Source organism: Colius striatus, chromosome 1 (assembly GCF_028858725.1).
Source record: "Colius striatus isolate bColStr4 chromosome 1, bColStr4.1.hap1, whole genome shotgun sequence".
NCBI lineage: Eukaryota > Metazoa > Chordata > Aves > Coliiformes > Coliidae > Colius > Colius striatus.
In genome coordinates, this window is record NC_084759.1 from 183,076,766 (window position 1) to 183,093,146 (window position 16,381).

The 16,381-nt window shown below is 38.3% G+C and overlaps 1 protein-coding gene across 1 annotated transcript in view; it reads right to left on the minus strand.

Moving 5' to 3' along the window:
* Nucleotides 1-5,483: 5,483 nt before the first annotated feature.
* FAM3C (FAM3 metabolism regulating signaling molecule C) overlaps nt 5,484-16,381 on the minus strand; it is a 31,421-nt gene continuing 20,523 nt past the window's right edge. Inside the window, exons 6-10 of the mRNA XM_062017868.1 lie at nt 12,799-12,857; nt 11,368-11,418; nt 10,834-10,918; nt 8,235-8,361; nt 5,484-7,197 (exon numbers count right to left, since the gene is read on the minus strand). Coding sequence (XP_061873852.1) covers nt 7,108-7,197; nt 8,235-8,361; nt 10,834-10,918; nt 11,368-11,418; nt 12,799-12,857 — 412 coding nt within the window. The 3' untranslated portion in view covers nt 5,484-7,107. The remainder of the gene's footprint in view (nt 7,198-8,234; nt 8,362-10,833; nt 10,919-11,367; nt 11,419-12,798; nt 12,858-16,381) is intronic.

Consider the following 16,381-nt stretch of genomic DNA (forward strand, 5'->3'; position numbering starts at 1 on the left):
GTTACTGCTGCAAATAATTAGTGGTAAAATACTCATGCCTGTCCCAGATTCTGCTCTGGCACTGCATCAGTAACTGTGTAATTCCATGGGTAGTTCTGTTAACTAAGTAATGGTTTACTCAGTGGAGCTGAAACGGGAATTAATCCTCTCTGGCCACTGCGTCAGCTTTGCAGGGCTGGAGGTGTGGTGGCAGACAGGAATGTGAGCCTGCAGTTCATTTCACAGTTAGCAGATAACACTGACTGCTGATCCCTCAGGCTGAGGCTGGAATTTGGATGCTGAGGCTGACTGTAAGTGGATGGCCTTCGATGGAGGGGAGCAAAGAGGTGTAACAAGTGTCTAGGAGAGTGAAGACAGGCACACACATTGAGTTGAGGTGCACTTAACAACTGGAGAAAGGTATCGAATTTGCAGAAGTTCTGCAAACAAAGCAGCTAGTGAAATAAACCCATTTTAGTGACTTCTACGCAAGAGGTAGAATCAATGATATAACTACTTCCTGTAGAAGCTTATGATCCCCCACAATGTGCTAACCTGGGAGTCCTCTCAGGAAAACAAGCAAACCAGGTACAATAAAGGGCTGTTGCTTCAGGGCAGGCACATTTTCCACTGATCAATGATTTAATGGCAGTACAACTGTAAGTGACCTTGGGACTGAAGCATCTTCCTTATGAGGAAAGGCTGTGGGAACTAGGGCTGTTTAGTCTAGGGAAGAGAAGACTGAGGGGGAATCTCATTAATATTTACAGATATCTAAATGGTGGGTGTCAGGAGGTTGGGACATCCTTTTTCCTGTTGTATCTAGTGAGAGGACAAAGGGTAAAGGGATGAAGCTGGAACACAAAAACTTCATTTAAACATAAGAAAAAACTACTTCACTGTTGAGGTGAGGGAGCCCTGGCACAGGCTGCCTAGGGAGGCTGTGAAGTCTCCTTCTCTGGAGCTTTTCAAAACACGCCTGGATGCATTCCTGTGTGACCTGATGTAGTTGGACCTACTTTGGCAGGGGTGTTGGACTAGATGATCTCTAAAGGTCCCTCCCAACCCCCACCATTCTGTGATTCTATGACTCTTCAAAAGCAAGGAGGGATTTTTAGTCACTGAGGATGAAACAGCACTTAAGTAACACAGAAGAGTATCTTACTCTCTGCCAAGACCCTAATCAGGATAATACGCTGTTGACCACTTAAATAACATTGAAATATTAATTGGGCTCAGTGGCTTTGTGTTTTTGCCCCCATTTGTTGATTGTCTTCTAATTGCAATGCTAAGAAACCACTCTAAACCTCTTGCGCTATAGTGCAAGATCAGCAAGAAGAAGAGAATTAACCAGCTGCTTTGTGCTGCCTCCAGGGATCAGAAATTTCCCATACAGGATGGAGTGATTTCTGTGCATTTTACACAGCAGATACATAGCTGGGCTATTACAGTGCTCTATACCTCTCTCCATATATATTCTAAAGCCGTGAAATAGAGTTTCATTTCTACATACTGCAAAGGATTATAAACAGATTATATTCATTTTATTTACTAATACACTACAAAAGTTAGCACAAGGTGTAGTTATCTACATTGTGTGTTAGGTGCTTTTGAGGTACCTATGAGGGCTAAGACATGAAAGCTATAAATCAAGACCTTATCCACCACGTTTTCCAACGTGAAGGATGATTCAGTTGTCAAGCTCTGGGAACACGTGGCTGTACCGATAAAGACAATGCTGAAATATTCAAGGTCAAGGAAGACAATTAGTCAAAGAGGATTGCTGCAGCATTTGTTAGGGAAAAACATTTGCAGACTACATTCCACAGAAGACAGCACTCCCTTTCCCCATCACCCATCATGTGTGAAGAGGAGACATGGTTCCTTCTCAGCTGGGAGTGTCTTTTTTTCATGCCAACGAGGTTGTAGCTATATCCTATGGACAATATTTCAAGAAAAGAACAGGTATTTTTGAGAGAACAAATGATTATAGATTTATAGATTACAGTGATTTAAGAAGGATAAATGTAAGACTAAAGGAACTGGGTTGCATGTTCTAGAAAGGAAAAGATAGGGCCAAGAAGAATGCAAAAGACATCTAAGAGGAGAGTCATCAATTTCTACCTCGCAAAAAAGTAATCATTAATCTCCAGCAAAGAAGGTTTGGATGGTACATGAGAATCTATCTAGATGGACAGGCAAACATAGGAAGAGACATTTGAAGAGCCTGTTTTAACCTGAGTCTATGAAGGATGCATTAAATCTTACTTGTAAGGATGAAAGAGCTGACTGCAGCCAACAGCAAGGAGGAACTAAAAGTGGGTTTAAGCTAATGTTAAGATAACCAGAAATGTAACAAAAAATCTCCAATAGAACACATTCTTTCTTGCCATTCTTCATTTTTTTGCCTCCAGGGAGGCAGCAGTAGGAGGTGGTCAAGTCAGGAGTGTGTGCTCTTTTGTCACATTTCACAGAAGGCAAAAGGCATAGTCTCTGTATCCCCTGCACAGCACCAGGAGCCACTGATACCCCACGCTATCAGCAGAGGTGTTCTTGCACCTTCCTGCTTTGGCCTTGTGGTGGTTTAACCCTGGCTGGGTGCCAGATGCCTACCCAGTTGTTCTATCACTCCCCCTCCTAAGCTGAACAGGGAAGAAAAAATATAATGAAAGGTTCATGAGTCGAGATAAGGATGGGGAGATTGCTCAGAAATTAAGTGCCACAGGCAAAACAGATTCGAGGAGAAATGGCTGGATTAAAAATCAAAACAGAGTAGGGAAACAAGAAATAAAAACTGAATCTTAAAACACCTCCTCACACGCTTCTTTCTTCCTAGGGCTCTCCTTCCTGCCCCATAGCCACACAGGAGGATGGGGGTTGCAGTCAGTTTATTACAGATGGACTTTGCTCCTGCTTCTTCTCAGGGAGGGGCCTCATCACACTTCCCACTGCTACAGTGTGGGGTCCCTCCCACAGCAGACAGTCCCTCACAAACTGCTCCAGTGTGAGTCCTTCTCACGGGGGCAGTTCTTCGTGAACTGTCCCATCGTGGGTCTCATTCGCAAGTGAAACAATCCTTCAGGAACAGACTGCTATAGTGTGGGTGTCCCATGGGGTCACAAGCCCTGCCAGCAAAGCTGGTCTGGTGCAGGCTCCTCTCTTCATGGGTTCCCATGCCCTGCCAGGAACTTGCTTCAGTGTGGGCTTCTCACAGGGTCACAGTCTCCTCCTTGAGGCGTCTACCTGCTCTGGTATGGGGTCTTCCACAGGCTGAGTGGATCTCTGCTCCTCCGTGGCCTCTATGGCTGCAGGGTCAGGGCCTGCCTCATCCAGGGCTACAGCGGAATCTGAGTGCCTACCCACTTCCTCCCCCTCCTTCTCTACTGACCTTGGTGTCTGTGGAGATGTTCTCACTCCCTCCTGCCGCTGCTGCCTTTTAGCACCTGCACAGCAACTTCTTCCCCTTCTCAGATATGTTAATCACAGAGGCATTACATCCATTGATTGGTCAGCGGCAGGTCCATCTTAGATGTGACTGGCACTAGTCCTGTCACATACAGGGGAAGCTTCTAGCAGCTCTTTTTTAAAGAAGTCATCCCCTTAGCCCCTCACTGCCAAAACCTGGCCACGCAAACCCACAACGGGCCTCAATGTTCCCATCCAGCCTTTTAAGCTTTTTTCCCCAGGCTTATCATATCAAGGCTAGGGTATGGCCATCACTTGGCCTTATAGACTTCAGACTGAAGGCAATTTCATAAGAAGTGCCTTGCTCAGTATCTACCTTAGCCATAACCCAAGGCAGTTTGGGGAGGGACCGCAGCCCTTCCCACCCTTACACAGGCAAGTCAGTTAAATAATACCACCACCATGTTATTTCCCCTCCAGAAGTTATCCACCTGGACTCTATTTTATTAATACACTTAATTCTTGAAAAACACTCAAGACCACAGAAAATCCAAACAGGACATTACATACACATCAAACTTTTAAGTCATGTCAATGTTTGAGGAAAAGAAAGTGCCCCAGTAAGAGAGCTGGAAAGCAAAACATGCTTAGCAAAAGGAAGCCTCTTCCAAACTAGCACTTGGGAAAGTAAAGCTGTAAAAGCCCCTGCTGTTTCCAGAGGAAAATTTTAAAAAGTTTCATCATGAAAGACACTAGGAAAGCAGCAGAGGGTATGTCAGAGACTCCCTTTAGCATCTTCAAGACTCCTGCATCTATATAAAACAAAACTAGTACAGCAATTGAGAGCTGTGGTTTACAATGAAGTCATCTTCAGGTGGCTTGAATCCCCAGCTGGGTGCTCCGTGGTGAAAAGGAGGTTGCAAACCCTCTCGCGTCCTCCCCTGCTTCTCACAGCTGCATTTTGAGGTAACCATCCCCCATAATCTTTCTCTTTCCTTCTCTCACTGCTCTGCCCTCAAGTCTGCAAGATGTTGCAACTGTCATCTGGTGTAAGAAAACATGCATCCTGGGGCTTTGTCACACACAGGCACTTTTGTGTGAAGCTGCTCAAGCAAAACAATTACCTTCATCATTGCCACTGACTACTTCCTACCAGCAGCTGTGGGAGAGACCAAGGAGGCCAGAAAAGTAATCTTTGTGCCTGGTAATTCAAATGAGATGCAGACAGATTATCAGAAAGTCTCACTTCTGAAGAGTAAGCATCAGAAAATTTACCTCAACAGGGGAATGCTGTAACTAGCCCACTTCCAGGCAGAAAAGATGGCATGGCTAGAACTTGTGGCAAGTCAACAGACCACAATGATGGACAGGAACAAGAAGAAACCCACTTGCACAGCCACTCCAGTATCAGTTTTACATTCTAGAAGAGAACATTATTAAATGTGATACAGCAGTGAGTACATGGGTCAGAAAACAAGAGAAAGACTTCCATCAAAATCACAATAATCAAATTAAATTTTTAAAATAATCCCACCATTTTACTGCTTTAAAAGCCAATGCTAAAAAGGTTTGTGCCAGGTGCAACTTTAAGGGGTTAAAAGAATCATAATATATTTACTTAACTTAGATTGCAGGAAAAAAAAAAGGTGCAGATTTAAAACATACAAGGGCTAAAAGAGGTCTGCTTTTAGTCTTATTTCTTCTTCTTTCAGAGAAGATTTGAACTTTTTAATTTGATGAAAGATGAAACTTATTGGCATTCAAAACCAAAAGAATGAAGACAAGAGTAATCCAAGGACACTATTAATACAGACAATTGTTTGTGTTGCTTTTTTTCCTCTTAAGCCCCTGCCAAGTAACTTCAAAATTATTTTGATATTATTCTGGATAGCAGCATAAGCAATACTGGCATCCATACCAACAAAACTGTACTTCTGGGAAAATTCCAGGACTTACAGAATTAGTTTTCCACAATAGCCTAATGTTATGAAATAGAATTTCTTTTCCATCTGGCAGAAACGGGGAAGTTTACTTTGATAAAACAAATCTATATGACTTTTAATACATTCTCCTACACAAGAAAATGTGAGACTTAAAAGCAGTTTCACTGTGTAAGGTGCATTTATTGCTGTTCTACATTAAACTTCAGGGAAAAACACATTATTTAGCAAGCTAGTTAAACATACAAGACAACTCAGAATCCAGTCTTACTCTGGTCTCATGGGTTATTTAACTTACAAGATGATTCCCAATATTGCTTGACATTTTTAGTGCACAGAATTAAATTTGTCCTAGAAGATATCAATAGTATTTGAGTGCCACTGTGTTCAGCCACACTGTGTGTTCCTGAAAATTTTTTTGTGGCTTTTGCCCCATGGTACTAGCTAGAAGTTTTTTATTATTCCAGAGCTCATAACGAAGCTTCAAGAAATTACATTTGGTTCTGTGTCAGCCCATTTTGTGAATCCCAACACTGTCAGTTATACCATGCTAATTTCACTTCAGCAAAAGTTCAAGTTGGCCCTACTTAAAAGAAACAGAAGTTTCCAAAGAAAGCAATGTTTTCTCACAGTTCTGATACAAGCTAAAGAATAATGGCACTTCAACTTGGTCCATTTTTTTTTCCGTTTAACAAAAAGATGAAGGAAACATTGATGGTTAAGTGTAAATGTCACACACTTATGTAACGCAAGATACAGTATTTTCTCTAACATCTCACACTGAGAACAAATTGCCTCACCTCAGATGTAACAGCAGTGCACAACTGTGTACACTGGAACAACTCTTGCTGGGAGGCAGACAGCTTTCTAACGGGCTTTGTGATGGGAAATTTATTCCCGATGTCAGAACTCAAGAGGAAACCATTTCCATAATGCACATTTACTATGCGACTAGCCACTACAGCTGAACAGACATAGGTAGAATTGATGGTTAAGCAGCAGTACATGAATTGCATTTAAAAAAGTGAACAAGTTAGTCACTGTACTGCTGCTTAACATGCCAAGTTTCTTCTACAAAGTAAACGCTATTTTCAAGTTAAGTAGAAATCCTTCCAAGCTGCTTTTAAATAACACACATTCTTTATACATTTACTTTTGTTCTTCCTCTGATAAAAATAATTGTGCTTCTCACGGCATAGCTGTGTTGTCATTTGTTCTTCCTTTACCAATTACTCAGTTGTGATTGGGGACTACAAAATAAATTTCTGGAGCACTTGGTATTAGAATAACCAAACAGCTTTAATAAAAATCAATGCTGCCATTAAAAAGGCAGAGAATAGAAAAAAATTAAAGCTCTTTAACAACTTGTCACTAAAATCTACAGTATTACACAAAGGTTACATGCTCACAGCAACATTATGCTGTTAAGAGGACAGTACAACATTTGTCAGGATCTGTTTGTTATCCACATATGCAATTTATTAGCCAATTGATCTACAAGATATTCTTTACCACAGGCAAACTAGGTACTGTGCTTTTAAGAAACCTGCATAGAAATGATTTGACTTTTTTTTTCTGGACATATTTACAAAAAGGATTTCTACATGTGTTAGCAATAAATAACCCCAATATTCAAAATGTCAGTGCTCATGCACACACCGACAAGATGGTTGCATGCTTTAAAAATAATATTTACAGTATGGTTTCCTTCATAGCCCTCTCCCTCATAGTAGCAGAAAGTGCATATTCTTCCATATTCTTTCTGTCTTTCTCTTGTTTTCATTTAGTCCTGCTTCTGAGGGATGCAGCCTTCCATCTCAACAACTTCTGGCCAGCCTTCGTACTTGTTTGTATCCTTGTTGTTCTTTATATGCTATAAACAGAACAAAACAAAACAAAAATCAATCTCCTGTTAAAGTGGAGCGATTTCTCCTTTCGCTTTAACTCAATAGGTTTAAAAGACATTTACTTTTTACTCAGGCTATGGACAAAGAGAAGACCTCACTATTAGCCTCTCGTGCTTTGCATCAAAAATAACCATCTCCTGGTAGCCCTCAATGTCTTGCTCAGACAAGTGTGTGCTAACAACAGTTGGGCTGTACTGGGAAAACATTTTTTAAATTTATTATGGATGTGTAATTAGGAAGAGGGACAAGTAAGGAAAAGGCCAATTGCAATGAAGCATGAACAACTAAGAAAAAACAAAGTTACTGAATTCATAAGGCATTGAAAATGAAAAGTCAGATTTTAAAGAACATTATTTAATGATGAATGTTTGCCTTTTTTGAAAATCAGGGCTTTATTTTTCCACTAAGCAACCATCTGCAGTCAGATAAGACAGTACTGCCTCCAATTTGCCAATGCTCCTGCACTAGCTTCCATTGCCTTGCAAAGCTGGCAAAAGAGCTGGTGCCTTCCTTACTCTCCTAGTACAAAGCTACCATTACCAGTAAATAAAAGGCAGGAATGACACATGTTGAATCATAGCAGCTAAAGTAGAGGAACACTCATTTCACAATTTTTGCCATGGCAGCAATAAAAACCCCTGCCGTCTAACTACCACTTCTCTTTTGGGGGTCTGCAACTGTTGGCACATCTGAAATACAAGCATCAGGCAGTAAATTCTGAATTCTTTAGTTCAACTGGATTCACTAGAAAAGCTAAATGATCTACTTATGCAGATACTAAGACCTACCCATGTAAGATTTTTTTCCTTGTTTGTGAATCACCAAAGAATCCTTTTGGTACACATACAAGGAGAAGGCTAGTTGAGGAATAAATTTGGAAATAATACTGTGTGCTATCACTGCAATAGGTACCCATCTTGAACAAATGCACAATGCTTATAAAGCATGCTACCCATTTGTTAACGTAAGCTGTTAAATTTTATTAAGTTCTAGAATCACAGACCTGTTCAAATGGACTTTTAGTCTTGATTCCTTTTCCACCACAGAAGACCCAGTTGTCTCTAAAGCCAAGGTTAGTGATAGATGTGCTTCCTAATTCAGCGATCAGTTTCCGTGCTTCCTCATTAAGCCTTGAAGAAAACAAAGCAGTCCAGTATGTGAATAAAAAACACACCTTTGGGGCTTTCATTGTTCAATGGGCTATTCAACTTTAATCTGATTAAATATAGTTTAAGTCAGTCAATATTGAGCAAGATCTGTCTTTCAAAATCAGATAAGGATAGTTCTGGAATCACCTGATCTAACGAACATTGCTCTTTAACACCACAATCTCAAGGAACCAGCCAACAAACTTATCAGTACACCAACAAAAGCCAAGAATCCTCTTCTGTGAGAATTTATACATACATCTCAAGGCATGTTAGCAATTCTCCAAGTAAATAAAAAAATGTCAACCTTTAAAGTAAACATTGTCTGCAGGCTCAAGCTGAAGCCTAGATAACGTAAAAGCTATTTTAGATTAGAAGAATGACTTAAATATGTGAAAGAAGCTCTTGTCTGCTTGGGTCAATTAATTCAAAACTCAGAATATTGCCCCCACAGCAAGGTTCAGTGTCTGTAGGTCTAAGTAGGATAATTTTAGTACGTCAGGGAAAACTGTTCTGTAGGGTAAGCTATCATTCCAAAACCTCCAAACAGCAGCTCTTTATTTCTTCCTTTCAGTTACTATATTTGCCCCCGATCACTGAACAACACACGCAACTTCTGATTACTACTGCTTACCAAGAATATGGTTGTATGACTCACTTTAGCTAAAATGATGAAAATGATTAAGTACTTTAGAGCTTATTTGCAAAACTCTCACTGCAAGTTTCTACAGCATTAGGGCAGCTTGCTTTTAAAAAAAAATAAATAGTGTATCTTTTAAACATGTTGGCTCTTCACAATTTTCACTGTTCTCAAGAACTGGTATTTACGCTTACCATTAAACACCAGTTTTAAGGTTTTGGGGTATTTATGTAATATGGCTAATAAGCATTAGGTCCTGGCTGTCAAAACCTTCTTGTTTAGCTGATACTGTATCTGCATACAAACGATTAAAAACATCAGCTGTGACATGATTATTGAAACAAGCTAACTGTACTTAGCTAAAACCAGAAGAAAAGAAAAAGAGCAAAAAGAAATCTAACAAAACAAGTGAATAGAAAAACAGACAGAAGATCCAGCCTTGGGATAAAGAAACATTAAATTGCTGGCTTCTCCTAAAAGCAGTGAATGTACAGACACTTAACTATTTACTGCAAATATTACACACTGCAAGGTCAAGACTTTGTCATAAGAAAGCTGCTCCTTATAAAAAAAAATACAGACAAGTTGTGGATAACAAATTGAACCAAAATTAAAAAAAAGTACATAACATGTACATTAAATATTAAAACAACAGAGGAAAAGGAAAAACAAACACCTTATTTTTCACTATAAAAAACAGTCCTTTGGATAGGATGACTTAAGTGAGGAGTAGATTCTGATAAATTCTACAGTAATTTTAATATCCATTAAAGCTGACAAAGTTCAGAAGGTTGGAAGACAATGCTTAAGGAAGACCTCTTGGGCTATGTCTACATTAATAAAATGAACAGTTTTAGGGTGGGACAGTCCAAACACTTTGGACATAAAGTATGAGTTGCACACTAGTAACCTGACAGACTTCAAAAGTAAGGATATAGGCAAGGCCTATTGGGAATGGTCTCTGCAATCCTATAACCACTGAACACTGTCTTAGAGTAGATCTCAGAAAAGTGCTGGATGGAGCAGACCACTTTCCACCAAAGTATGTTCTTACAGTCATGTTCCTACATCCAGACATATCTGAGGTTACCAGAGTAAGACAGAATGAGCTGTAAGCAATAAGAAAACCAGCACATTTCCAAAAGGCAAATATCCTTGGCAGCATACATTCAAAAAGAGGTAGGAACAGATATGAGGAGAGCAACTAGAAACTTTAGAAACTTAGAGAGTCTCCAGGAACCAGGGAGGATAAGGGTATGGTATATTTGGTTTTGTTTTTTTTTTTATTTAAAAAGACAATGCCTGACATGCAAATATATTCCTCATAGCTATGAGAAAGCAGTTTGTTGAATTGACCATATGCCCTACCTTGCTTTCTTGGTGCATTAATGTCTTTTGTCGGAGGAGTTAAAAAAACAACTATGTGTACTGACATGGTAATTACTAATTAGTCAACTATTAATTTCTAATCTCTTCAGGCTTTCAAACACTTTGCTATTTCTGGTAAAGGGTCTAATTTAACATCTACTTTATTGTTTCTCTGTTGTTATGATCACAAAAGTATACACTTAGCAGTCCTTTACATAAATACATACATGGCCCATTACACCTGGTTAATTTTAATTTGATCCTTGCTATCCCAAAATAACACCAGCATTCTAAAGCTCATGAACAACATGAACATGCTCTTCTTTCGGAAGACCAAAACTTCATCAAAAGTGATTGATGCATAAAGAATACATTTTTTCCCAGTAAAAAAAAAAAAAACCATTTACAAGTTTAAGCAAGATTTACTACATAAATGAATTACATACTTGGTTGCACCATCATCATATGTTCCCATTAACACTATCGTTCCATCCTGGATGGACTTCAGAAAGTCAATAAATGGTGCCACATCTGAAGAGAGACAGAATACAAAACTGTTTAATAAGCAATCATTTCATATTTGGACATCTGCCGTGCCTTCCTGCAAAGACATTACTTTTAAGAATATTTATAAAGACAGCTACAAATTCATAAAAAGAAGCTAAGTGAGTGAAATCAAAAAAGGCATCAGAGAGACTTCCTTCATTTAATAGAGTTTCATCCATATTGTATAAAGATTTAACCACTGTCGGGAACCACTTGGGAGAACAAGTGTGTTTAATTAACCACATCTCAATTATTCCTGTTTCCTTAAAGTTGTGCTCTCTTCACAAGTACAAAGGTAGCTCAGGGAGTGCTTCACCTCTATCAGTCTTAAACCACCACAGCAAATGGAGCCTGGAGAAGGTGAGGTGGGAAAAAAAAAAAAAAAGCAGCATGGAAGTTGCTTCTCTCTAAGCAGCTAAAGTAACTGCACCTACCTCCTCCCCACATGTCAAAGAACTTAGTGTCTAATGGTTCTCCTGTTTTACCTGGAGAAAAAGAAATATTTGGTATCATGAAATACAGTCAAAATTATTTTACAAACAAGCCCAACTCCTCTTAATGACTCCTTCAGAATAAGTGCTGCAGAAAACACTATATAAACCAATTACTATGGTAACTCTTATGAAGATTGGTCCTTAAACACAGAGGTTTGTGAAAAACTACAGGAAAGGAAAAGGGGCTGGGAGGGAAAGAAGATGCAAACTGCTAATTTTGTTCAAGCAGAATACAAAATAAATCAAAAAGCCCACAGCCTCTAAACCAAATAAAGACAATTAACTTCATGTATTTGCCTTTTTTTAAATTATATTTTAAAAAATGGATTGTACAACTATAGATTGCCTTTACTGCCATATGGCAAACAAGAAAGATCAAAATTACACTACATATTTTTCTATTGACTAGAAATTCTTGACCAATTTAAACACTCTGAATAAATAAAGTGGATGATATAGTTAAAAAAGCTAATGAAATTACTATGCTGTCTACAAATCAGTATTTGATGGATGGAAGTTTTCTTTTTAATACGTTTGTTTAAAGTTCAGAAGACTGGCAGCTATGTAAGAAACACAGGTATTTTGGCTTTGAACAGACTGAGACAATTTAGGAGGTCAAAATAGGATTAGGCAAGTATTGTTCAAGTCACGCTTTAGATGACTTGCAATCCAAAGATGAGTGCAATCCAAAAATAACCCATTCATATTGCTGAGAAATGACAAAGTACTGTTGCAAGTGCTACAAGGAATTGCTTGCTACACATTAAGACAAATCTGCCATTAATGACTCTTAGTTCACCTTTCAAGGTGAGACACAGTAAGTTGTTCTGGTTACAATGGAGGTTAAGAATCCTGAACATAATTACATACCACGATGTATTTAGGAACAAGACCTATGAATATGGACTGATCAAATATACTGATTTCAAGCTAGTAAGTAGTGAGTCGGTCGTTCCACACAGCAACAGAATTGTTAAATAAGTTTGACTGAAATGAGAGCAACAGAGGAATTTAGTCTACAAAGTTTTACTACTGGTGGCAACACACAAAATCAAAAGCAGCAGCATGCATCTCATGTCTTTTTCCATTTAACACGTGCATTAGGAGTTTTCCTGACCTAGCACCAGGATAGTCACCACAGCACTCCACATTACTATTTTTACTACATATTTTTAGAAACAAAAATGCATTTTTTTCTACTTTCTAACAAAAAACCCCTAAGTGCCAAGATCTGACAATATCTCAGTATAAACAGGCTGAATAGTTCCTTTTCTTCTTCTGCTTGCTTTTCACCATCCCTTAGTATTTCACTTTAATTTCAGAAGCAATTTGAAAATGCAGACAATCTGCTTGCTCTAAGATGCTACTTACCATTGACCAAGGCCACATTTATTCCTCTGCCAACATTATTTTTAACTCCACTCATTAAACTGAAACAAAACAAACCATTTTATTTTTAATACGACGATTTTGTAATGTGGAATATTTCTGTATTTTAAATAGGATTGAATTGTAAGAGATGTGAAAGACCACACATTCATGAGTACTTAAATGAAACAGAAAAAAAAATCTCCTTGAACTAATCTGTGTGCTGTTATGGCACCGTTGAACTGGGAACAACAGATCAAACACTACAGTTGTATCCATTTCATTTGATCACTTAATCAAACTTGATTTTAAAGTACCCGTGTATATTAAGTGTCACAAAAAATCAAGCGCTATTAACATATGTAAGAAAACTCCTTGCAGCTAAAAAGCCTAAACCAAATAATTGAGGAGCTTAGCAGTCGTGTAGTCAAGATTCTAAGATTTCTTTGTAAGTGAATCACGAATAAAAATGTGTTAATGAGTTCAAATGCTGAGCTGAGGCATTAAAAATTAATATTACAGCATCACATTTAGAAATAAGGAAGTCAGAACATTTAGCTACTTGTACCTATAACAGGGAATCTAAATTCAAGAAAAGTAGTTAATATACAGATGGTACTTCAAACTAAAGCTGAATATCATCTTGGGGTACAGTTACACAAACAAAACCGTCACAATCTATGGCAGCAATTTCTTGGCCAAACTCAGAGTAGCAAAGAAGCTGGAAAGAAGAGATGCACTGTCAAATGGAAGTCCTTTAGAGCTGTAAAGAAGAGCTAATGGGAAGGTCAAGACTGTTGGCAGCACAGAATCCTAGCTTTGAGCCATGGTGTTTGTACCACTCCAGTAAGAGGAAGCTTCCAGGCCTCCCCATCTCTTTTCACTGGCACCATATAACGATCTCTGTTCTGCCTCCAGGACCCAAATATCCCAGCACGAACATTTTGAAGCTAAAAGAGTTAACATACACAAGGAGAAACAGGAGTGAAGGTTGAAACAATTACATAAATCAAGTTCCTTGGCGTAAGCATATAGATGCACATATCACATTAATTACAAACATCCTCTAACAGATGCTCTAATTCTAGTCTGATCAGGATTTTTTTTAACGTCTGCAGTTTGCTCTAGGAAGGAGATAGAGATGTGTACAATCCTGTTATGTTCAAAACTTTTTTCATATTTCTTTTGTGATCCTATTTTCAGGTCAAGTCTGACCATCATATATTCTAAGCAGCCTTTCATGTGCGTGTGCATCCTTACACACGCAACTACATCAGCTTTCTCATGTTAACTTACTAGTGATGGGCTAGAAACAGGAAATGGTCTATTTGCAGAAATATGACAAAAGTCTTCCTCCCTGATGCTATCTTTTGCATCCAGGATGAAGACAGAAGCCAATATTTAGAGGAATGTCAGATTTAATAGGCAGGTATCAGGAACAGACTTAGCATTAGCTAGTTCACAGAGGCTGGGAAAAGCTACCAGTTAATGGTAACTCTTGGTACAATGACTTGGGTTTTAAAAGAACTAGAAATCAAGGATCCAAGAGTCCATATTCTTCTCTTAGTCCTCTAAGTTATACCATCTGCCAAAAATTATGATTTGAATGAAAATTCTAGTTCAATAACTTTGAATAGAAGACTTGAAATTTTCTACTGAAACGAAGAATTCAGTTCTGGTTAGCAGGGAACTCAGTAAGTATTTCAGATACTGGAGGATCATTTCTTCTAGGATCACAGAATTTTCATGGCATGCCTGAGCATCCATTGCAAACAATAAAAACATGCAGCAAATAAAGACCAAAAACATAAATGAAAAAAGGCAGTGAAGTTCTGAACTCATGTGAAATTTGGTGGACATTTAATTTACCAAAAAGAATAACTGCCTTTTATTTTGATTACAAAATTCCCTGTAAATAAATACCAGTCAAAAAGTATCTAATACTAAGGCGACTAGACACTGAAAATCCATATATAAATAATAAAAAGTCAAAAAATTACCGGTTATTAAAAGAATGTAGTGCAACATTCTGCTGTTAGGTTACTGCAACACAACTGTGCAACTGGCTTCTTAATAGAAGTAAAACTGCATGGAGAAAGTGTGGCAAACAAGTACAGCACTATCTCCTCTTCTAAAAACCTCATGAAGTAACAACTATGACATTTTATATTGTGATAAGTGCAGTATATTTTTCCTAATTTGAATTATGTTCTTCCAATACAGGAGCACAAGGCTGTACCTGAACTTCTATGCAGAAGAATTGGTATTTCACACCAAAATGTCTATATAATTGAAAATTAAAAAAAAAAAAAGACAAATTAAAGGCATTCTGAAATATATCAGAACCTTTGGTTCAATATACAAAATACAAAAACCCTACATTGTAAATATTGCCAAGTGCTGAACATTTGTCCTTGCTTCATTGTCTTGGAAGTATAACGAAGAACACAAAAAGAGGCAAAAAATCATTTTGTAGGATTAAGTTCGCAAAATGTCACTAAAAAAGAGCTATTAAAGAAGAAATAACTTCCTTCACAGCTCTGAGATTGAGTGACACTGCACAAGTTACTACAGGTTGCAATGTGACAGTTTCCCCACAGGAGGGCAGCCGTTCATCAGCCAAAGAATTCATCCTACACTTTACAATGAAGTTCTGGGAGCTTTTGATAGAAATTAAACATCTTACAAGCAAAGCAGGAGGTAATATAAAATTAACCACATTTTCTGGTGGACATTTAAATAGACGTTAAAAAGCCTCCTCAGAAGGAATTCATAAAGATTTTTGCCACGGGAAACTCGACTTAGGACTCCAATAGCTGTGCACGCTAATATTAAAAGAAGACTTCTTGCCAGAATCTACTTTCTTTTCATCACTTTCTTCAGCGAAATATCCAGGGGAGGTCTTTTCTTTCAACAGTAATAACAATCTTTTCTTAGTAAACTAGCATGCAAGACATTAAAAAAACCCAAACCATAATCCTGAAGGTAAAATATTTCTTACACTCCCACAACTTTTGATCAGTGAACCACCCTAAGTCCTCCCAGATATTAAGCTTCCTAGCAACCAGAATGAGAAAGTAGCAAGTTTTGTAACACCAACAAAAATAACAAGCAGAGAGATTAGGTAAGACTGTCCAAGGTCAGGAAACGAATCAATGATAAGAATGGAAAGTAAAACCTAGCAGCTTGTAGCTAGACCATGCCAACAGCAAGCTCCTGCTTGTTTTGCACATGCTCCTCGGGCACACCGTGTCCCTCTGTCCCACATGTGCTCCCACACAAGCCAGTGAGCTTGGCCTAAGTCAGTCTCACAGGGGAATGGCTTAAGATTTGAATGGTGCTGATGCTTCAACTAACAATGCAAAGCAAAGAAGTTGCACATGTTTAGCTGTCAGGGAAAAATGCTCCCATTTCAACTTTATCTAAATTGCTGGAGTTGGTATTAAAAACAGAGTCTTCTCTAAGATCACATAAGACTAATCTTACAGAATTAAAGTGACGGAAAATGTAAACCAATACTTTTTATTCTCTTACAGATTAATTACCCTGTTTACTATATTACGTGGGGTTATGTTGTTCACAGTGA